Source organism: Perca flavescens, chromosome 23 (assembly GCF_004354835.1).
Source record: "Perca flavescens isolate YP-PL-M2 chromosome 23, PFLA_1.0, whole genome shotgun sequence".
Lineage (NCBI taxonomy): Eukaryota > Metazoa > Chordata > Actinopteri > Perciformes > Percidae > Perca > Perca flavescens.
The window spans coordinates 22,669,897-22,693,567 of NC_041353.1; the positions used below are offsets into that span (position 1 = coordinate 22,669,897).

Here is a 23,671-nt window from a genome sequence, read left to right on the forward strand (position 1 = left end):
GGTTTTTGAATAGGACTGTTGTCAAACATCGCTTGGACTTGCCGGTGCATCTTTTGTCCTCAGAGGGTTAAACATCCCTTCTCCACATTTTCTACTTTACAACTGCACGCTTCTGATTTCAAATGATCCAGACATTTTCATCTGAGTCCAGTGTCAGTCCCCTCCCCAGCTCACCCAGCGGGGGCCCAGATGGCACCATGCCCTTGAGCTCCGCCTTGACCACAGGAGGTGCAGTCTTGAGCTTGGCGGCAGCGTGGTCGATGAAGAGCTGCACAGCGACATCGTCCAGCGCAGGGAACGGCGTCCGATTGTTTCCCGCGCTCTGGCTGTTTTCTGACGGCCGCTGGACTTTGTGCATGGCCACAGCGGGGTACGGATTCTCCTAGAGGGAGGGGAAGACAGAGAGGGAATAAAGAAGGGACAACTGGTGAGAAAAGGAAAACAAAGAAGCAACTGAACAAAAACAGAGCCTGAAGAGAAAAGGACATGTCTCATACTATTAGTTATTAGAGACAGGGAGAGAAAAAGAAAAATGGAGAGTGGCGAGATATACTGGGCCAAAAAAGTGACGGAGAGGAGAGTCTCACAAGAGGAAACTGGTGGGAAAGAAAGAGACACAGCAGGACTAACAGGAGACCAGCAGGATAAAGGGTAAGTAACAGGTAGTCTTTAAGAAATACTATTTGTTGCCAATTATATTAAAAACATACATTTTTGAAGAGCAGCTCAGCCAGTTCTTTGACGTGATTCAGGACTTTGTGTGGACAGGCCTCCTCTTGTCGTATCCGCTCCACGTGATTGGCCACCAGCTGTGGAAACGGGACAAAAGAAGTAAGCTCACCTCAAATGTCAGCAACTACCTTTCATATCAGAGCCACTGGTCATGTGATATGCGTCGTCAGACGTGTTAATATGGACGGAGATTAGTTCTGCTAGGGGGCTAAACGCTCCTGTGTAGACAGAGATTGGTTTTGTCTGAAAACGTAGTGGTGTAGATGTGGCCTTAGTCTAGCTGTGCTGACAGACTCACGTCATCAAACAGGTCGGTGGCTCTGTAAGGAGGCCCTCGCTCCGACACGAAGCCCGCAAACGCCATGCCGTCCAACACCTTCATGAGGAAGTCGTCCTCCGTCAGCGACCTCTGACCCAGGAAGGCAGCCTGTGGACACACACGTCACACTGATCAGCTGCTGTTCTCAAATCGCACACTGGCCTCCGTTTGACGACTCTTCGTTCGTCCTCTTGAGAACACAGATGATTGGTCAGAGCTGTGGTCACATGCAGTATTCAGTACAGACCTTGTGGAAGCGGATCACTGGTTCTGGGTGAATGCGGATGATGTGTAAACACCAGCGATAGCCCTGGAAGAGCCGAGCGAACAGCCACAGGAAGACTCCCCGGATCTCCTTATCCTGAAACACACAGTCAAGTTAAAGTCAGCCAGACAGCAAAAAACACCCACACACCCAAACCCACACACCCACACCCACACCAGTGACCCTTTAACATCTTTTTCATGCCAACAAGCATCAAATATAAAACCTACCCTGCCGGTTAGACATTAGGCCTCTCAGAGCAGCACAGTGAACAAACTTGGACTAAATCTGTCTGCTATAAAAAGTCTGTTTTGGTTGAGGCTATGAGCAATTTGGCCGTAACAACAGTTTACTCTGGTGAGATCTCGGATTGCGGTAACTCGGTATGCTGTCTATTGAAAAGTGTTGCCTCTTGAAGTTAATGCTGTGCCCAGAATGTGTCATTGTGCTGACTTTACAGGCAACATTTAGGGGAAGTGCTGCACAATTAGGATTAATGAAAAACATTTTCATTTGGTTAATTGAAATAAAGTGAAGAAACTTTTAACATCATTAAAACCTTAGTCTTGCTTTGCCAGACCTTCCTCCAGACCAGTGTGGAGGAGGGTCTGGTTAGTCCACACAGCATTCCGGGATGGGAGAAAAACGTGCTCTGGTTTATGGTCATTTCTTTAAACCAACCACAGTCTTTTTAGGCGGTGCTAAGCACTGGGAAAAGACACGTTGCCGCTGCACAATAGCCTCTGGAAGGAACTTGTTTTGGTGGAAGGTGTGTACGTTCAAAAGTAGTTTTAGTCGTGCAACAGAAAACTCAGATTGGACAGATAGTCTAGCTAGCTGCCTGGATTTACCCTGCAGAGATCTGAGGAGCAGTTAACCATAGTCCTCACAAATCCACCGGAGTTTAGAACGCCAACACAAAGAAAGTGGAAGGTAACCGGACATCCGGCTGAAAGAGTGAAATCCAGCGGAATTATCGACGGCAACGGAGCAATCCCGGAAGTGGAACGTTGTGGATATCGACTATAAAAACCTCAACATAAACATGAGACGGCCTGCTTTATTGAGAACAAAGCTGCTGAGAAAAGCCGGCCATTTGACAGCAGAGAGGTTTTCTTACCTGGATCTTGAGTGCCGAGGGTTGTGTGGAGAGAGGGGGGAAGGCGTGATCAGCGACCTCCAGCTCTGGATCCAAAACCTACAACAGCAACAACATGAAAGCTACCGTCAATCACTATTCAACTGCCTCTCATAGGCGCTCTACTGGAGCTTTTTTCCTGCTGCATCAGTGGAACTCTGGGTAACTGAGTCAAGACCTCAAGAGAAATCCAGGCTATTCCCTACTATTATGAGGCCGTTTTGGGCACCACTTAAGCCAAACAAATGTAGAATTGATTAAACTAAATGACTTTTCTTACATCTAATGGTTGTAGTTGGTCCCCAGTCGACTTCTTTAGCAAGTTTTGCCTTTTAAGCATTTTCAATTTCTTTTTGAAAAAAAGTTTTATTGTCATATGAACAGTAAGAAAACATGTTCCCTGTACAATTACATTCTTCCTTTACTGTCACCACAGAATGGAAAACAAAATGGAAAACACACCCACACCCAAATACGTGCACCTAAGTCTTTTACAAACCTCGTGAAAACACTGGTATCTAGTGATTCCTAGTGACAGTGTGCTAGCAGAAACTTCTCAGGTATGGCCCATACTTGTTGTTCTGACATTTTATAGACAAAATAATGAATCGATTAACAGGAGAAAATAACCAGCAGATTAATTGATAATGATAACAATGGTTAGTTGCAGCCCTTTTTTATTTATTTTTAGCCATAGTGGCTATAGTACATAAATAAATTGCTATACAAAACAATTTGTGGTTGGGCTACTCATGTGGATCACCAATTAACACAAACACATGACTAAATATGACTAAATATATTTTGGTCAAAAGCTTGTAGAAAAGTGGAAGCAATTAAAATAGTCCATGTTTTATAGTGTGGAGACAGACACTGCAGCAGCAGCAGCCAGAGCCCTATCAACAAATACTACCTTGGAAACCATATCAGTGCCAGTCTCAGGCCATTCCATTAAAATTTCATTCAGCTAAGTGTAAGGAGAGCACAGCAGCTAAGCCCTGAATCACAGTTGCTACCCAACAATCTCCAGCTCCATCGTTCGTGCAGCCTGCAGCGAGGGAGGTCAACCCCACCCATGTGAGCTGATCGGACTGATACTTCTGGGTCTGTTGGGGTCATTAATCCTGCACCCAGGTGGAAAAGTGCTCAATTGGAGCTACAATCCTTCAGTTAATACATCTGTGTTGGTGTTTGTTCACACAGTTCTGCTTGCTGAGGCCCATAGCCCGGTGAACTTCCCTTCAACCCGTCTCCAGCTCGCATTCCATCCATGCAGAGCAAGGACCACAACACACAAGAGTCTCCAGGTTAGAAGCCATAACGCACACAGAGCAACCAGTGACAGAAACTGTCCATAACACAAACACATGTGGCATGACCCCCTGGATTTCACAATAAAAAAAACTTTATTTATTAAATCTATTTATTTTGAGCCTTGTCATCTCAGGCATTTAGCAGAAGCCCCGGTCAGTGGGTTGAGGTTCAATGTCTCGGTTGAGGACACTTTGACCCACAGCTGATGGTAGGAACAGATAAGCTGTTGTTGGGATTCTGGGATTGTACACATCTGTTTTTATGTGACAGTAGTTCTAAAAAAAAAAAAAAAAAAAAAAAAAAAAACACTGTCAAAAGTCCATGATGCAATCATAAACAAAATCCTTATACTGTAGGATCCATGGGACAAAATTGTGGTTTATTTTATTGCACAAATACCCCTTTTCCACTAAAATGAGTGTGCATATGCAGGTTTTATACGTGGAGCAAGCCCTCTCCCATCACGTGTGCATTTCTTTGTGTCATGAATGCGCCGGAAAACAGATTTAGTAAACCTTAGAAAGCAGCATGGAGGCCATAGACAATGTTAAGGAGGTTTCTTATTTTTCATCTGTTATTATTCAGTGCCTCTTTCAAACTCGGTGCAAACCAATTTGGAACGATGTGGGAAGACCGAGAAAAGGAGCGCTTCTTTTTGGTGGTGGTTGAAAAAAGTGTAACAAGGCACTCTTGTTAACGCAAAAGTTAAAACGCCTTTATTGATGCCTCTAAGGCATAGCAAAAGGTAAAAAAAAATAGGCAGCAACGCGTTGCGGCACACAGGCCTTCTCCCTAAAGAACTTTTTCTTTAACAAGGGTGCCTTGGTTTTCATGCTTCTCTGATGTAATTTGCTGCTTGCACGGAGATGGACAAAATTTGTGGCCGAGATGACAGAGCAGAGCTGTAGTCGAGTCCACCTTTGTTGAGTCCAAAACGAATCCAAGACCAGGACTAGTCGAGACCGAGTCAAGACAGACACCAAAGGGGTCCAAGTCAAGACCGAGTGCAAAAAAGTTTGATTCCAAGTCAAGACCGAGTCCAAATGAGAGACAGCCAAGATTGTAGAAAGAAAGGGTCAAATAAGGCCACATGATTTATATAAAATGGAAATGTTCCCATTCTTGAACTTATTTCTTGTCCTGAAGAAACCATAGTACAAAGTGCTCGCCGACATTGTGTCTGTGGCCAAAATGAAAATGACTGATAGGTGATGATTGAGGTATTATGATGCAGCCAGGTGTATACCAAGCGACCAATCTCAATGCTTGTTCTAGATGGATTTTGAATTTAACTTCTGTACGAGAGCTTCATCAATGGTTTTGTTTTGAAGGCGGAAGTTACTTTAGAACTCAAGTAACAAAGTCAAGACCAACTAGAATATTTGGCGTGTCCAATGGCCGAGTTCGAGACAAGTCCAAGTCCAAATACCAACCAGTCCAAGACGACCGAAAAGCGCCTCGACTCCGGACTCAAGTACTACAGCACTGTGACAGAGTCACAGCATCGCGCAGGGAAAGGGCGAAAACTAGCGTATCCTCCGCGGGTGTCATGTGACAAAATAAACTGTGCAGTTCTTCTATGTAGATCATGCAGCATAACATCCAACTGCAACTGTAGTATTCATTGCAGTTTTTTACTCGACGTCTGCAAAGAGAGAGGCTGTATCTTCAGTTTCTGTTTTGTTGAAGTAACAAAAACAGGACAATACATTTCTTACAGCACAAACATTTCAAATACGACGAGAGTCCGTGGGAAGAGCATCGATTCCCAAACTTTAGGCTCCTCGCAGCATCCAAATACACACTTGGCACATCTCAGCTGAGACAGAGCAGTGAATGCCAGCTCCATCCTCTCCCAAATAAACATATCCTACCCTTTGCCTCAGTGACATCTCCAAAAACTCCAACCCTGTTCAACCCGCAGAGAGAAAACCGTCGTCTAGGGTGTACCAATCTTTAACCAGAAACTCATCAGCAGGAGACAATAATCAAATAAAGTCAATCCTCATGTTTTAAACAGGACTGCAATCACAGCTACAGCAAACAAACCAGACTATCCAGGGAGGGATGATTTGGCATCATAACACACATTACAAGGATTTTCCCATAACCGGGAACTGACCCAGTGCTATAGAGAGCAAGATAACTAGAAGCAATCCAACGCCATATAGAGATGGATCCACGATGGTTGTCCTGAATTGATTTGAGCAGGAGGTTTACTATAAATAGTTTCACGTTTCACTCTTAAAATATTGAGTGTCTGAATCTTTTACACTGATGAACAGACAAAGACTAAAATACTTTGACAAATATCTCTAAATATCAGAGATTAAATAACTGATTGAAAAAGTATTCCCCCACTCAGGACAACATTTATTAGAGGCAGCTGTACAGCTTTTGAGAGGCGTCGAGTCGAGCCGGACGCTCCTTGTTTGCATAAAGTTGGCTGGATTCAACTTTATGCAATTGAGGAGTGGGCGACTCGACGCCCCGCTTCTCCAAAGTCCCCGCGACGCTACCAGAATGCATTGCTGCTTCCATAGAACTGAATGGGAGGCGTTGAAATGACGCTGACAATGGACACACGAGCTGCTAGCATGGCTGTAGACTCTTTGTCTTGTTTTCTGCCAATCACTGTCATAAAATCCAAATTACATCCACTGTTTTTCAATAAAATCATAAAAGTTGATGGGAATGAATCCTTTTTATGAGGGCTGTATAATTGTGTAAAACGAGCAGAGTCATCATGTGTAGTTTGTGCAGCAAAGTGTTTACGACTCAGCAGCACGTGAGCTAGCAGAGCAGCATGATAGCATGGAAACCTTTCCTTGGTGTCACGGTCCGGCCACGCATCCTTAAAGGAGAGGAAATCATTAAAAGGAGAGGAAACCCTTCAACCTGACCAGTTAAATGGTCCAGTCGGATGATTGGGGAGCCACAGCTTTACCCAGCGTCCCTGTATACCAGACAGTTACAGAGGACAGCTACCTCTATTTTAAATGATGGCTCCCACCCTTTGCACAGTGATCTTAAGCTTCTTCCCTTTCGGACGGAGGTTTTTAGTCCCAAGGTGCAGAACAAAGCGTTACACAAATAGCTTTGTTCCTGCTGCCATCGCTGAGCTGAACAGCCATATTCGCACAAATATGATAGGAGCATTATTTATTTATTTGCTTTTATCTTGATTTTATAAAAGAGAATAGTTATTTGAATTACTTTATTTCTTTATTATTTATCTTTATCTTTCCCTCTTATGGCCTGACTGGTGAAACCTTGAGTATTTGTATCAGATTGTAAGTACTTGTATTAGTTTTTTTTAAGATTATTTTTTGGGCTTTTCTGCCTATAATGGATAGGACAGCTAGGTGAGAAAGAGGAGAAAGAGAGAGGGGGAAGACATGCAGGAAATCGTCACAGGTCAGATTCGAACCCTGGACCTCTGCGTCGAGGTATAAACCTCTATGTTCATGTGCGCCTGCTCTACACACTGAGCTAACCCGTCCAAAGTAGTTGTATCAGTTTGAAATATGTTTTCATAGTTGTGTGTCATAACGGATGTCATATTTTTTGCTGCAAAACAAATCTACCCACCTAATACCTGAACCTAAAAACTGAGCATCTTTCTAAAGTTTATCTGAGCCATTTAATCAAAGTCCAGAAAAGCCAAAACAATATCTTGCATTAACCAACCCATTCTTCCTGATTATGTTTCAGTCATTGTGATCCAAATACCTGAGACAACAAATTCCCCTTTTATTTTTACAGGACCATGAAACGCAAACACAGTAAACAGTAGCAACAGGAAGGCATTCTTCAAATATCAATAAGAGAATAAGGAAACAGGATAAGCATTTGTTTACATACCTAAACAGATAAAGCATTTCTCAAAATGGGCTGGCACTGGATTACCAGAAGCTGCTGTAAAGTGCTTTATACAGCATGAGCTGGCAGTGTTTGATATGAACACAATAGTACACTTGATGGAACTTTCTTTACTACGTGTGTGTGAGGGTGATATGGTTAAAACGACCGCATCGGCACAAAGCTTCAACTAAAGCCCTGATAAAAACACAGAAGACTAAACCAAAACTTGTAAAATTAATTTAAATGCTTCAACGTACAACAGTTTTGTGAATGTCTGCATCTCCTGAAGAAGAATTTACTTAAACAACGACCCGACCCTGGATAAGCGGACGAAGATGGATGGATTTGATGGACTTAAAAATGTCTGGGAATAAACTTAAGAGAAGGCAACATGTCATGCTTACTAAAGGATTCCTGGGCTTTATACAATATGCAGTGGCTTCAGAAAAGTATTCAGACCCCTTCACTTTTTTGCACACTTTATTTAGAGGTCATTTTAAGAGGGGGATAAACTTCCTAAATCCAGGTGTGCAAAGTTTGTAGAGACTTTCCAAAGAAGACTGGAAGCTGTAACTGCTGCCAAAGTACTGAATTAAGGGCCTAAATACCAAATCATAAATCTGCCTAAATGTCTAAAAACATGTTTTCAGTTTGTCATTATGGGTTATTGAGTGTAGATTGATGGGCAAAAGTGGCAAATGTATCCATTTGAAAGTAAATCTGCAACACAATAAATTGTGCAAAAAGTGAAGGTTTCTGAATACTTTCTGAAGCCACTATAATATGGCACTGTATGTGTGTTTTGAGAGAAGAATATTTGTGATATTTTTTATTTGTATAGGACAGCTGAGGACATGAAAGGGGAGAGAGAGAGAGAGAGAGAGGGGGGAATGACATGCAGCAAAGAACTGCAGGTTGGAGTCGAACCATTTGTATTTTTTGCACTTTCGTGCTGCATTCATGTGGTGTCTATAGAATCTAAAAAAATTCACACTGCATTACCATTGTGAGATATGGCGCGCCTTGGCGAAGGTCTGCACTCACTGAGTGCCTCTTAGTTTTGTGGGTGGTTAACTTAAACAAAAATAAAATCCACCACTTAAAACATGCAAAACAAAATGAAAAAAAGTTTCAAAGATGATCAACACCCAAACCAAAATTCAACATAAAAAAGTAATGCAAAGAAAAAAGGGAGGAAAATCATTTAAAGCTTCCTGGCATCTAAGCCCATAAAGCACCACCGGGGAATTTTATTGCTTGGTAGAAACCACCCACTGGATGTTAATCACACTTCCCAGTACTCACTGGTAGTGTGTGTGTGTGTGTGTGTGTGTGTGTGTGTGTGTGTGTTTCAGAGTTAAGGCTGCAGCTCTTACCATGGAGAGCACAGTCTGGGTCTGCTGGAGGAGCGGCTCAGGCAGCAGGGAGATGTGGACACACTCGGGGATGGTCACCGTGCCACCGTCCAGGTCAGCGATGATCACATCCAACTGAAAACCCGCACACATAAATACAACTTTTATCTCTGCCTCGGAGACTGTTGAGAAAAGTACTGCAGCATGACAACTGCACATTTTACTAAACAATTAACTGTCTCAGAAATAATTGCGATTAACAATAGAATTGTCTCTTTCAGTCAAATTGAAAAAGAGTTATTAAGGTATTACTTTTTTTAAACAAATACAGTTTTGAATGAATCCCAGGATACATCTTTAGGTTCTATCTCTGTCATGTGACCCAGATGATGTCGTAACACAAGTACACAGTCTATAATGTAAACAACACCTCCTTATTTTCTAACTGTTTCCCCCCCGATCATTTTTGTTATTATGAACGTGTGCAGAGCCAAGTGCCAACAACTAACAATTGAATAAAAACATATAGTCCGACCAATAATCACTTATATAATTACAATTTGGCATATCTAAACAAAATTACCAGTCGTACGCCTTAGCTACTGTTAATAATTAATTGCAGTTAAACAAAGAAACCGCAATTATGCAAAAGAATTGACAATGAGACTTATGTAATAATTGTTACAGCCGTAGATACACAATATGATTACAGCAACTGACGTTAACGCAGAGAAAGACTAGGGCTCAACGGATTATTGGGCCGTTTTTTTTTACAGTTTGCAGATGATCTGTATCAGCGTTTTATTATTAGCTTAATAACCAATAAAGTGAATGAATTAAAAAGTGCTCTACTTTGGCTCAGCTACAGCTCTGTGTCTGTCCCTCTGCTCCGGTTTCTCTCCCCACTGAGTCTGACTTCATGTCCCCCCACAACACTATCTGACTGACTATTTTCTACTGGGTATTACGTTCAAAGTTTCTCATTTATTAAATAATTGCTTAAGTTTAATTATAATAATTTAATTTAATAATTTATACTGTTTATTGATCCCCAGTGGGGAAATTAAAATTTACACTCTGTTAGAAATCACTACACACAGGCCTGAAATACACACAGACATGCTCAGGACCTATTCATGCACAAATGGAGAGATGTCAGAGTGAGTGGGCTGGACCAGCGCCCTGAGCGGTTAACATTTTGACTTCAAGATTTTCATTTTCACTGCAAATGCGTATCGGTTCCATTACCTACTAATAATCAGTATAGGCCTTGAAGAACCAGTATCGGTCGATCCCCTAAGACAGACAAAGTGGTCTCTGTCGTCAGCTGCTCATTACAGGACGCTAGCCGTCCAACAACACAAACACAGTCCCATTTCAGTGCAGGCGGCAGGAAAGGCTGCCCACACGATAACCTCTGACCTGTACACTGATAATGGCCATGTGTCTACTGTACATCACACAGTGTGTGGTTGTGATGTCAGACAACGGCTCCATCAGGGCGGCACGCAGCACTGTATGGGTTCATTACACTCTCATCGAGCTTTAATAAGACAAGTCATTATTGTTACGTATATTGGTATAATTTATCTTGGCAAAATCTACAAAGGTAGGCAGGTAGCAAATAGCCAGATGGGCCGTTTATTAAAAGACAGGTGAACCATTGCTTAATGGGTCAGTGAGAGTTTACATGAACATTCTCTCCATTGTAATCAAAGCTCAGATCCACGTCAGTGTAGCTGAGGGTGTCTTAAAGTATATAGCCGGGTTTCTTCGTAGATCATTTTGGCCTCCTCCGTCTGATTTTGAAAAGGCCATTCTGGTCTATTTTGGGAGCAAGTTTATTAAACTATGGAATAGTTAAAATTATGTTTTTGTAGCTTTTTATGGCCTTTAATTGATAGGGTAGCTTGAAGACAGGAAAAGGGGGAGAGGAGGTACATGTCGGACTCGAACCCAGGCCGCTGCCAAGGACTCAGCCTACAAGGGACGCACGCTCTACCGGGTGAGCCAATTTCTGACAAATTAACGAGAATAAATAATTGTCTTCACAAAGCAAAGTTATTTTTCGACCGTGGCACAGGTAATTCACTTATTACGCCGATCGCTTCACTCAGTTGAGCCAATCAAACCGACGGTTTACCGTGCATAGACAGTTCACTCGAGAGAACAGACCGATGTGACAGATGACAGCATGGAGCATCTTTCTGGCTCCAGACTGAGACGGTTCTGCCTGGTCTAACCACAGGTGGCCTACACACCTTGACCATGTTGGTATCAACTAACAGCTGTGTGTCAGCGTTCTCTGCTAGGAAAATAATAATGCGTTCCATTTGTACTCGGAAGTCGGATTTTCTGAGGTCAAAGTCGGAAAAAACGCTGCAGTAACATAGGGTTATTAGCACTTCTGTCTCATTTGTGTCTCACAAAATCAGTGATACACACAGCCCTGTCAAACGTCTATCTGTGGACATGTTGCTGCGCTGTTTGTATGCACAAAAAAATGGCGCAATGCGTTGTTTTCTTCTCGTATTGCTGACAATGGCTAACCTGGCTAGAGCTTACACCACAATTAAAAAAATCTGACTTGTAAATGGAACGCATTCAACTCGGGTGTGACGTCGTTCCCAGCTCCGGCTGCAGAGTTCCGAGGGAAATGGAGCGCACTATAAGTACCGCTCCAGGCTTACTCTAGACGCGCGCATGGGAATGGAACGAACTCCATTTAAGCCAAGATTCAAAACAGTGGCGGGGCAGCCACGGGCCCATGGCTCTCTCTAGGAAAGGAAGTAACACAATGAAGAGAAAAGGGGACTGCTCAAAGCTAGCACTTTTTCTAATTCTATTCAGAAGAGTCTGTCTTGTTGTCTTTCACTTGAAATGTAGGCCTTAAGTTTACTCATTTTATGTCAAAGATGGTTTTTAGTTATCCATAAAAAGTTCAATGCGTCTATATGTTATCCCACTTTGAAAATTGACAATAAATATTGTTGAAATGTATTATTTATTTATATTTATTTGACATACGTAGGGGTAGGATGCAATGTAGACATTAAGCGGTTCGGACCTTTGCTGAGAGGAAATATTAGTAACTGGACCTCTTTTAACAGAATACTTCACAATCTAACATAAATAAATCCAGTGTGTAAAAGCAGAGCGGGAACTGTTGTTGAGAGTCAAATACTCCCTGGTTCTTTTTATCTGGATGTGTGAACATGCGATTGTCTCCACGTGATGCATTTTTCCACATACGACCAATAGAGTTTACTTATACTTCTACTACAGTAGAAAAAGTGCTAGCTTTGAGCAGTCCCCTTTTCTCTTCTTTGTGTAGCATTGGTCTATGGTGTTGTAGTGATGAGAACCCACCAATTCTTGTGTCTCCGAGCGAAAGAATGAGTTGACACCGATGATGAAGGGGGTGGGGGTGCTCAGGACCTCCAGCAGTTTCCCCGGCAGGATGGGAACGTAGGTGAAGCTGAAACGGGGGGGAGGGGGAGAGAAGAGATTTAGCACATCTGCTGTCAACTATACTGTGCTTCACCCATTAGATAGATAGATAGATAGATAGATAGATAGATAGATATCAGATGTGTCCTGAAAGAAAGATCTAAAGACGCAGTATGGAGAGACTGAGGAGTGGGATCCCACCTGTATTTGAGGGGGAACATGATGGCCAGCAATCCCCGGCAGGCGTCGGTCAGCCTCTGGTAGCTGCTGGACAGGAACAGGATCTTATGTTCCGTCAGCGCGGCACAGAACAGATACAGCACGTTGACTATCCCTGAGAGGCGAGGAGAGCACAGACACAGAGGCATCACAGGACGTCCAGGACAGAAAACCAAATTCATAATCATATGTTCTACCCTACTGGGGGGGGGGGAACACTACTTGGAAATGGGACAGGTGTAGAATTAAACCCCGTATTTTAATTAACTGTACCGAGCTGTCTGAAGAGCTGGGCCACGGTGCTGCCACTGACAGGAAGTGCGTCATCGATGGGAGTCTGGATAACTTGCCGGTCGCCAGCACCTAACGTTATAGTCCTCTATAGATTGAGAGAGAGAGCGATGGAGAGAGAGAGAGAGAGAGAGAGAGAGAGAGAGAGGGAGGAGTGAACAGAAGGATTGAAAAGGGAGGTGAGAAGAAAATAAAAACTGAGAACGAATGGTGCTTCTCATAGAGTCAGGGTTTGGCATCGTGGTTGAATCACAGCGGTGCGTGTCCAGTGAGCAGCGGGGCATCAGCGACAGAGAGATGGAGAATCCCAGAAGCTTAGCAGGTACATCACAAATTAAAAGACAAGCCATTCCAGCCGATCGGGACATGAATGGAGGTGGGCAGCACTCCACGCCAACAACCTTACTGCAAAAACACCACCGTATCAATCAAGCTTTTGTGGGAGCGAAAAATCCCGGCGACGAGTTTCCACTGCAGTCTAAAGTGAGCACAGGCGGAAAAAGGTTGATCCGAGTCAATCTGTATGGAGGATTCATTTAGGGACCGTGAAGCATCAACACAGTGTAGAAACACTTCTCTGATCTGTTTAAAGGTTGAAACAAAATGCCTTTCTTAAAGAGCTTACGACAGCACAGATACTGCTCATTACAGGGCTGACATTCAGGAGCTCTGATTTGCACTACATTATGTCTAATAACTATGTCCTCCATTACAGAATAGGCACATTAACTTTGGTAAAAGTGGAAATCTACTTTGCTCCAGACGGAATGCAAAGCCAATAAATATCGACTTGTGTGTGGTTTGGATAACAAGCCAGGAGTGGAAATGGGGATGATTTAGACTGCAAAAATAGAAATCAATACAGTACGAGCACAATAACACAGTACCACTAAGCATCGCAGCGCAAGATGAATGACTAGTGGACACAGTATACCTTGGGGACGATATTTCTAAAATACATGAAACATGTGGGACTTGTTAATTTTGCTTAAAATTGGTACAAATCAAATTTCAGGTTATGCTTAAAAAAAACCTGCATATGTCAATTTGAATGGCACAATTATGGGCAAAATAACAATCCAGATATTTCTCGCAGATAATCACAGATTCCCTGACCTACTGCATATAGAAAACAAAATGAGATGAAAGCCCCTGGACTATTTTGAGCAACAGTAGACATCTAAATTGTATTTTAATCTCGTCAGAGGGGCTTAAAGTCAGTTTAATCTGCAATTAGTTTCTGAAATAGAACTTCTTCTCAAGTGGTTGAAATGCACCCAGTCAGTATGGCTGTGTGTAGCGGGGAGGGGAAAGTGCAGCGTTATTTCATGCTCTCTACAGCAGCAGCAGCAGCAATAGCATCGGCGACCATAGGCGAGCCGTTAGCAATTCAATGCTGTGATCCAACATCTGATCATCAGGTGTGCTCGATTCACCGTTTGTCATGATAAGGGGCCGATACGCTAATGTTATTTACATCGCCGTTGAGGATACTCTTTTCTGATAGGCTGAAGGTCTACATGGCTCTGATGTAGCATCTTCATCACTGTTCCAAAGGATTTCTTCTCATGCCTGGAAGGCTACAGGCTTTGTCACTAAGCTGTGGCCTCAAGTTGTCGACATATTCACAGAGCAACACTTTCATAAATAGTATATAAACGTGTAATAAATAGTTTATAACACCCTATATTGTAGTTATAAGCAGGTGTGAGAGTTCATTCATGCATTTGTCAACAGCTATAACTCTTCTTTGCCTGTTTAGGCTTGGTGCTCATACCGAGACACAGAGCCCCTGGATAACATACTCCTACTACTATGAAAATTAGTGTAGTTGGTGGCTAACACCCGGCAGAGGTGTTCTTAGCGAAGCGAAGAGCGTGAGAACTGAAGGATGACTGTGGTGTGATGACTGTTTATATGTGCAGGCGGGGCCCAACATACGTCACCACAGATCAGCCTTCTAGGTGTGAACAGAGGGGTCTTCAGTCAGGCCAGGCGGGGGCGTGATATCCCATTCTATATGTGTTGTACCGAGTGAATCGCCTGAAAGGGAACTCCTCCTGTAGACACCCAGATGCAGAGGCTGCTGTATTAGCAGATAGTGAATGACTAAGTATTAAATCACGGATGTATGTCTTCATTGGAGAACTTATTGCTGAACAATACTGTACGTATTTTTGCACACTTAAAAAGCCCTTATAGCTGCATACAACTGCATTATAATGTGTTATAACCATTTAATAAACGTGTATTAATGTTACTAGAGGGACATAAAGTTTTGATAAACAACTGCAGGTCCATGGGACACCCCTTACTTATACATTTATTTATTATATGAGAAAAGTTGAGGCATGTATCAGATGTGCACCGAATATGAAATGAATGATCAGATGTTGGTCACATATTGAGTCTGCATCAAAGCATTTTGATTGGTTCTTGTGCCACAAGGAGTTGAGCACGGATTGGCTAAAGGGAATGGGTGGAGAAAAGGAAGCTGAGAAAGCTCAGAGCTGATTGGTGGCGAGAGGAGAATAAAAGGCAGGCCGGCGTACCAAACTCTCCTCTCTCTCCTCCTGGCCCGGCTACACAAGCACCCAGCAGAGAGAGAGATAGACACACACAGACAGACACACACACACACACACACACACACACACAGACACACACACACACACACACACACACACAGAGCAGGATAAGACACAGATTAGAAACAACAGGAGTGAGGGCACAGAATGCCCAAACTAAATAACATTATGACAGTAATGTCTCAGCATGGCAAAACAAGTAAGCTGCACAAACAATAATATCGTGAACATGAACTGCAGGATGACAGCTGTGGAAAAAAAAAAAAAAAAGGATGATTGTAACATTAGACATGAGAGACACACACATGCATCATATAGCCATCACTTAGCATCCGGCAGCCCAAAAACAGCAACAGATGATTCATCACTTCGTTCTACTCAAAACTCAAAATAAACACACAGCGTGCAACAACAGTACAAATATGGATACATGAATGACATATAAAACAGTAATATAGTGATAGAGGGGTATGCACATTACTTTTACTAGTGCCGCTTATTGGACACACACACACACACACACACACACACACACACACACACACACACACACACACACACACACACACACACACACACACACACACACACACACACACACACACACACACACACACACACACACACACACACACACACACCTGGCCTCAATCGCTAGTTCCAAGTCTTCTTCAATAGTGCATGATGTTCATATTGTATATTATGTATTTTAAAATAGACGATAAAGCAGGGGATGCTTTAACTTCCCCCCTTTGGCGTTTAGCTTAGCGCAGCTCCATAAACAACACTGGCTGAGTCATCCTCCCCAGCTCCACCCTCTCGTCCCAAATTGTCACGTCGGGTTTAAAAAAAAAAAAAAAAAAAAGATGGCGACGGCAATATTGCCAAGCTAAAGGCTTTCAAATGACAGTCCACAAACCAATGGGTGACGTCACGGATGCTAAGTCCATTATTTTTACAGTCTATAATCCTGACACGGTTTCGAAATTACACTGTAACAGTAACAATGATGCATAAGGGAATTTCTAAAGCCGAGGTATTCTTATTCGAAAACTGAAAGTATCTGTCCTAAAACTGATACTGGAAACCGACTGCCTGCACTGAGATCCCCTTCAGTATCAAACTGCAACGATAAGAGGTAAAGGGAACAACTGAAGACCACAGGCTACGTGACAACCAAAAGAAAGGGGCCATGACCTCCAGCTTAACAGCTTGTTCAACTTTTTGAAGTGGGGTTTCTGTCAGTTATGCCTCAAAGTTCCAATGTCTCATTCCAAAATTAAATCCCGTCAGTCAGAGCACTTGGCAGTGAGACAGACCGTGTCCAGAAACTGGGATCGGAATTCCCTCTGTCACATGAAGCCGTGTCAGAGACAGATTTACACAGATTCCTGGAACAGTTTGGTCACTGATGGATGGTTCGATGAGCACTGTACTTTCTTCCATTGTAAATAAAACAAGTCACCCCACACACCATGGGGGAAGTCTGTAACTACAACCCACATACTTGCACAAAGGTCATAGGTCAGGGCTGTGTACTGTACAGATTGCGGGGATTCACGATGTTGATTAAGAGGACTTGATAAGGAAAGAATGCATAAGAACTCCGTGGTTTGTCACGTCTGTGTAAAGGCCACCCTGCTGCTCTCCCTTTGTTATTCACCATTTCCCACAGCAGGCCAACAGCCAGAAGTTCACTTCACATTAGGGTTGTGTAAACTTCTCAGATAAATGACTGGAGTGTTGTAACATCCTGCTGGTCAACCTGTCTAAATCATACACTTGTAAATATATATATAAAAAAATAAAACTTTGGTTATTTCACAAGCTGGAACTGTCACAGCCTGCCCCATTACTAGCGCATGTCAACGTAGCTCAAACGTTTAGACGCCTGCGGACGTTCACGTTCAACATTTTTGCCAAACCGACCACTCACTAAGTCCTGTCTCCTAGTTAGTTACCGTTGCTACGCTGGTTGAGCTTTGCATTGTCCAACAATGCTACGTTTTAATGTTACAGGGGGGAAAAAAAAAGGCTTAATGGATGAGGAGAAGCAAACACTGTGATGTAGAACAAAAGATACTTGGCGTTCCTTCATCATGCTGAGTTTAGGGCTGCAACTGACGATTATTTTCACGGTTGATTAATCTGCTGATTATTTTCTGGATTAATGGATTAGTTGTTTGGTCTCTAAAATGTCAGAAAATGGTGAAAAATGTCAATCAGTGTTTCTCCCGAAGCCCAACATGACGTCCTCAAATGTCTTGTTTTGTCCACAACTGAAAGATATTCAGTTTACTGTCACAGAGGAGAGAAGAAACTAGAACATATTCACATTTAACAAGCTGACATCAGAGAATTTTAACAATTTTTCCGTATGAAGGTAATATGGTGACCCAGTTGTCAAAGTTTCAATGTGATTTGAGCGTGTTAGGTCTTAATTCTATGAACTTCTCTTTCCTAAAAAAATTATTAATCGATTATCAAAATAGTTGGCGAATCTATGAAAAAGAGCTCTGAATGTAAAAATGTAACGTATATGAAATATAACTGCTCAATAAAAAGACACTTTGATTTAATAGTTGACAATGAATCGATGAATCTTTGCAACTCTAGCTGTAGGTAGTAAGCTACATAGCCGGACATGCTAATATGTTTAACTTATAAACAATAAATATTTCATTTATTCCACACACTTTTACTCTTTCACCTTTACTTAAAGTTTTAGGTTTGGAGAGAGTACAGAAAGAAACAATCATCCAAACGTGTTACACACGGAGTATCACTCTTACTACAGTCCCATGTACACAGCTCGACTGACCTGCCATCCCTAGTTGCGGTTGCTAAGCTGTGATTGGACAAGCGCTGTTTGGGGGCAGGGTTTAGCAAACAATTGAGATTACAATATCTTCTTATAGAGATTCAATACTTTTTCCAAACCTGTTTATGTAATATATAAATCATTTTAACTGTAACACTTGAGACATTGAGGTTGCTGGAGAGATTATATATATATATATATATATATATATATATATATATATATATATATATATATATATATATATATATATATATATATATATATATATATATATATATATATATATATATATATATATATATATATATATATATCTATCTATATATCTATATCTATATATCTATATATCTATCTATATATCTATATATATCTATATATATATATATATATATATATATATATATATATATATATATATATATATATATATATATATATATATATATATATATATATATGATGCTTGTTTGTGTTTTCAGATGTGTGTCAGTGTGTAAGGCGAGCTGCGTATTATCCTCTACTGTTTGGGTCTGTATGTGTGTTAATGCTGATTAGATCTGATTCTCTCATTCAGATGCTGTGCTGCCTGCTACGAAGCCATCTGCTGTCCCATATAGTTGCCCAGCAACTGAACTACGACCTGCACCGCAACGCCTTTTGTGTGTGTGTGTGTGTGTGTGTGTGTGTGTGTGTGTGTGTGTGTGTGTGTGTGTGTGTCTGTGTGTGTTTTAGAGAGTGGGAAAACCCCAGCCTTGTAAACTGTTGGCTAGTTGGTTTGTGTACGACGCAGAGAGCTGACCGTAAACAGGAAAGAGGCTGTGTGCCGCAAACTGCGGTAAGAATCCTAACTGAGACGCATATTCTGAAGGGGCTGTATACATGTCCAAAGAATGCTCCTCAAACCTGAATAATATCGGCGTATCCCACGTCTTTATCAGAAAATATTATATTCGGAATTAAGCCTAATTCTGAATATCCAAACGGGTATGGGGTTTACAGGACCCGGATTAAATTAGAAATAGTCATATTCGGAATAATAGTGGAATATAGTGTGCATGTAAACGTGGTCAGTGTTCTAAGACTTTGCAAAAAATAAAAAAAATAAAAATCATGTTCAAGACAAATACAAGAGATGAAAGAAATCAAATGAAACGCTTGAAATGATGACTATGATCCTGTTTTGATGACAAAACACACAACAAAGCAGGTCAAAAATAGCCAAAGCGCCATCAATCACGCATGATTTGTAATGACTGCACATTCCTTAAAGAAAAGAAACCAACTCGGGTCTGTTGGATTAACAGAATCATTAACATTGAGCTGGTTGCTGGTGAAGCTTGCAGAACAGTAAAGTTACCTGGAGACAGGCCAGCAGCCAGTCACAGGCCAGGGCCTGAGGAAACGTGTCTAAACTACAAACTGGGGACTCCTCTATCTGTAACACAGAGGAACCAGTGTACAGTAGGGTGCACACAAAGACACACATGGGTTAGAACATCTGGAAACCACAGCAGATGTGCATTTAGAGAAAATAGATACGTCATACTGTATGTGCACCATGGGCACGGACATGTGTAACTGGGATGTTTAAATGCTGAATCACTGGAAGTGAGATAAAAAAAAAAATTATAACATGTTTTTTTACAAAATATATGAGAAAAAGAATTGACTAAAGGGGAGTGAGAAATAATTTAAAAAAAGAAGAAGAAAATGACAAGTGTTCACAAAAACACAAAAAGTATTGGGTTTTATCATATCGGAGGTATTGCAGATTTGTTAGAAGTTTGTTTATCTGGTTATAAATTGGAGGATTGTTGTTTTGTTCAATGGCCAATATTGCTCGCAAAATGTGGTGAATCGGTCTAAATCTGATAAATACTATCAACAAAGGACTATGTGTTTCGCAAAGCTTTGAAATCAATGTCTCCCAGTATTATTATTATTTTTTTTTTTTTTAAATCATACATATTACTGCATAAAATCCAGATAATGAAATAACAAATAACAGATGTGTCAGGACAGGCCAAAAACCATTAGGCTTATACAACAGACCTCAACTCAAGGGGAAAAACATAAAGGAAAAAAAAAGGTGACAAATGTCTTTCAGTAGGCCCAAGACTACAAAAATGAACGGAAATAATGCTGAAATGTCTACATTAAAGTGTGTTTACAGGACGAGAGATCTGCTGTAAAACCAGCTGTATGAAGGAGATTAGTGTCATTTTTAACCTCATGACTCTCTGTTTATAGTAATCCAAGTAAGAAATGCGCAGGCATGTGCATATTCATAGTCTTTCTACAGGCATACATACTGTATACACACATGAAGGAACACAGGGTCCAAACCTCTATAGCCACAGCTAATACTTTTCTGTCGTACCAAGCTGACACAGGTGAAGGTTTAGCAGCCAGCAGTCCATGCTGAAAACAAGTTGCTATACTAGCGGGCTGCGCCAAGCTCTACTTCTCTACACTGCTTACTGCCTCAAGAAGCTGCACGGCTGAGCAAGGCATGGGGCAACAGTAAGGCGTGTACAGTATACCACCCAGCAAAGGCAAAGAGTTGGAACAGCATAAGAAATGAGACTGAATTCTGTCACAGCCAGGGCTGGGTATCGGCATCACTTGGAATGCCCACTAAAACATAATTTCTGTTTATGCAGTGGGGGAAAAACAAACCACTCTAATTAATGAGCGTAGACCTTGTTAGCAGTTAATCTTTATCATATTTACGGTTGTTTTTTTGCTTGGTACAATGCCGAAAAAAGTTGCTTTGTGGCGTTCTGTGCCTCTAATAAAGTAAAATATTGTGTTTTAAAGTTTTATATACTGTCAAACAGAGAGACGGAGCCAGTGTTAATACCACTGACGTCGCTGCTACAGTCAAAACTGTAACAGTTGCAAGGAATTTATTCATTTAACGTGCTTGGACATACTTATCTTTAATATAGCTTGATTTCTCAGATGGAATCATCTAAGATAAGACAGTTAAACAGTTAACGTTAGCTGTCTCTTACCGGGTTAATAAAAAAATGTCATGTATCTTATTCTGTCAAGTGGTAAAAGTGCTTTTGAGTAGTCCACACTGAGTTAACGCTATGTTATCTGGTCAGGTGACTCCGCCACTGGCCACGCCCCCAACTATGACGAGTCCCCAACCAAATGAATACCTGTTCCTAGTCTTGCTTTGCCAGACCCTCCTCCAAAGCGCGCTGAAGGAGGGTCTGGCTATTCCACACAGCATTTGGGGATGGGAGGAAAGCAAGCTCTGCTTTAGTGGCATTTTTTTAAACCAATCAGAATCGTCATGGGCGGTGCTAAACTGCACAGAGCCGCTGCAAAACAGTCGTGCGAGAGAAAACTCCGATTGGACAGATAGTCTAGCTAGCTGTCTGGATTTACCCTGCAGAGATCTGAGGAGCGGTTAACCGTAGTCCTCACAAATCTTCCAAATTTAAAATTTCAACACAAAGAGAGCGGAAGGAAACGGAAAAGACACGCATCCGGCGGAATTTCCTGCAGCACCGGAGTAATCCTGAAAGTGGAACATGAAGGATACAGACTACCGTTCTCAAACTATACTTTTTTGATACCAATTTTATAAACCAAAAAGAAATAACATTACACATTGTGGCACAATCTATTTATTAATCTTTCAGCTCCTACTACATGAACCCAGTCTCTGTGCGTAACGTAGAGTTTTTCCTGCGTAATGTTGAACAGCCAATCACCAGCAATATCAGATCTTGGTGGAACAATGCTGCATGCTTATTGGCTCACTCACTCTGATGAGATTTGCTCCTTAGGGATTGAAATTACGTATTGAATGACGTGGTATTTTTCCATACTCGATACTTTTTAGGCACCGAGAACGCATTGCCTCTAAAGTACTGAATTCGGTACCCAGTCCTAGTCACAGCTTAGCATCGTCCTTGGTCATCTGATTTATATGACATCATATCATGACTTGGACTTCAGACTTTGTAGGGCCGTGTAGCTTGTACAGGTGTGTGTGTGTGTGTGTGAGAAAGAGATGAACGGGCAGCAGTTACCTGGGAGCCTCCAGCGATGGGGATGATACACGTGAGGAGGTTCCCGATTACCGTTTCCAAGGGGACAGACAGGCCGTCGACATGGACGGTGTAGATCAGACCCAGACAGTTCTGTTCAATGGGGGTGGCACACAGAGGTCAAAGGTTAACAAAAGCATGGCCCCCGTCCATATTCTATACAGTCCAGTAGGGCTGAACGATTAATCGGTTTCAAGTCAAAGCAATATTTAGTTGAACGTTTGGTCTAACATTTTTTTATTCCTCTTTTTGTAATAGTATTTACTGTTTTTTCATAAAATGAATGCTGGAATAATGTTACAGATTGTTTCCAGAAATTACCTATTTTCAGTGGATTTTTTCTTTAATTTTTATGACTTTATTTAACATGATGGTAGAAGGTGCATTATGTAGATGCTGCTGTTGAACTGAGACATATCAGACATTTCAGTTTTCAGGAAAGCAGTGATATTTTTTTATTATTATAACTTTAGCTTTTGTGATATTCTGTTTGACTGTTTGATGTTCCATGCTTATTAAAAGAAAAACAGTTATTGCTGGCTGTTCATATCCATGTTTTCATCATTTGAATGAGAATATAGAGCAGCATTTATGGTGTCTCATGTTATAATGCTCAATGATGTGTTTTATCTATTACACAGTGAATATTGAACTTTGACTAAACAAAAAAATTGAATCGAATCGTAATCGCAATATCTGGCAGAAAAATCGGCATTAGATTTTGTTCCCCAAATTGTTCAGCCCTACAGTCCATAGTTTTAGCCTCTTTGTGTGTCCCAAATGGTGGCCGTCGTGCTAATACGACATCGGTCGCCAGAAGGTCAATGCACACAAACCCAAATACACGTTGGTGTCATTTTCCACAAAATGATGTAGGAGTGGGAGAGTATTTGGGGCTGTTGTGTGCGTCGTACCCTGAACACCTCGGTGTAGTCCAGTCGGGACACCAGCACCAGGCTCTTGGGGGCGAAGACCTGAGCCGATTGGACGACGGCGAGCCCCTCGTCCACCTCATCCGCCTCGCTGGCCTTAGCCTTCTGCAGCTGAACACAGAGAAGCAGAGATAGATCATTAGTCCCATCAGGCTGAGATAAACACTTCAAACTGTAAAACCTGGTTCACACGCAGGATCTGTAACATAATGGTCTCGTCATTGCCAGACCTATCTCCACAGCGCTGTGGAGGAAGGTCTGGCAAAGCGAGACAATGGAGAAAGCTACGAGCAGCAATACAGAGGGCCAA

General features: G+C 41.8%; 1 protein-coding gene across 5 annotated transcripts in view; it reads right to left on the minus strand.

The window, feature by feature from the left end:
- sbf1 (SET binding factor 1) overlaps window positions 1-23,671 on the minus strand; it is an 86,241-nt gene that overhangs the window by 29,781 nt on the left and 32,789 nt on the right. For 2 of the 5 annotated variants that reach the window (XM_028570712.1, XM_028570709.1), the window contains exons 4-16: window positions 23,344-23,472; window positions 22,412-22,522; window positions 19,717-19,794; window positions 15,500-15,529; window positions 12,930-13,035; window positions 12,639-12,771; window positions 12,357-12,465; window positions 9,009-9,122; window positions 2,437-2,514; window positions 1,299-1,412; window positions 1,031-1,159; window positions 711-809; window positions 175-382 (exon numbers count right to left, since the gene is read on the minus strand). In XM_028570712.1, coding sequence (XP_028426513.1) covers window positions 175-382; window positions 711-809; window positions 1,031-1,159; window positions 1,299-1,412; window positions 2,437-2,514; window positions 9,009-9,122; window positions 12,357-12,465; window positions 12,639-12,771; window positions 12,930-13,035; window positions 15,500-15,529; window positions 19,717-19,794; window positions 22,412-22,522; window positions 23,344-23,472 — 1,438 coding nt within the window. The remainder of the gene's footprint in view (window positions 1-174; window positions 383-710; window positions 810-1,030; window positions 1,160-1,298; window positions 1,413-2,436; window positions 2,515-9,008; window positions 9,123-12,356; window positions 12,466-12,638; window positions 12,772-12,929; window positions 13,036-15,499; window positions 15,530-19,716; window positions 19,795-22,411; window positions 22,523-23,343; window positions 23,473-23,671) is intronic. The other 3 variants (XM_028570713.1, XM_028570710.1, XM_028570714.1) reach the window with 3 other exon arrangements.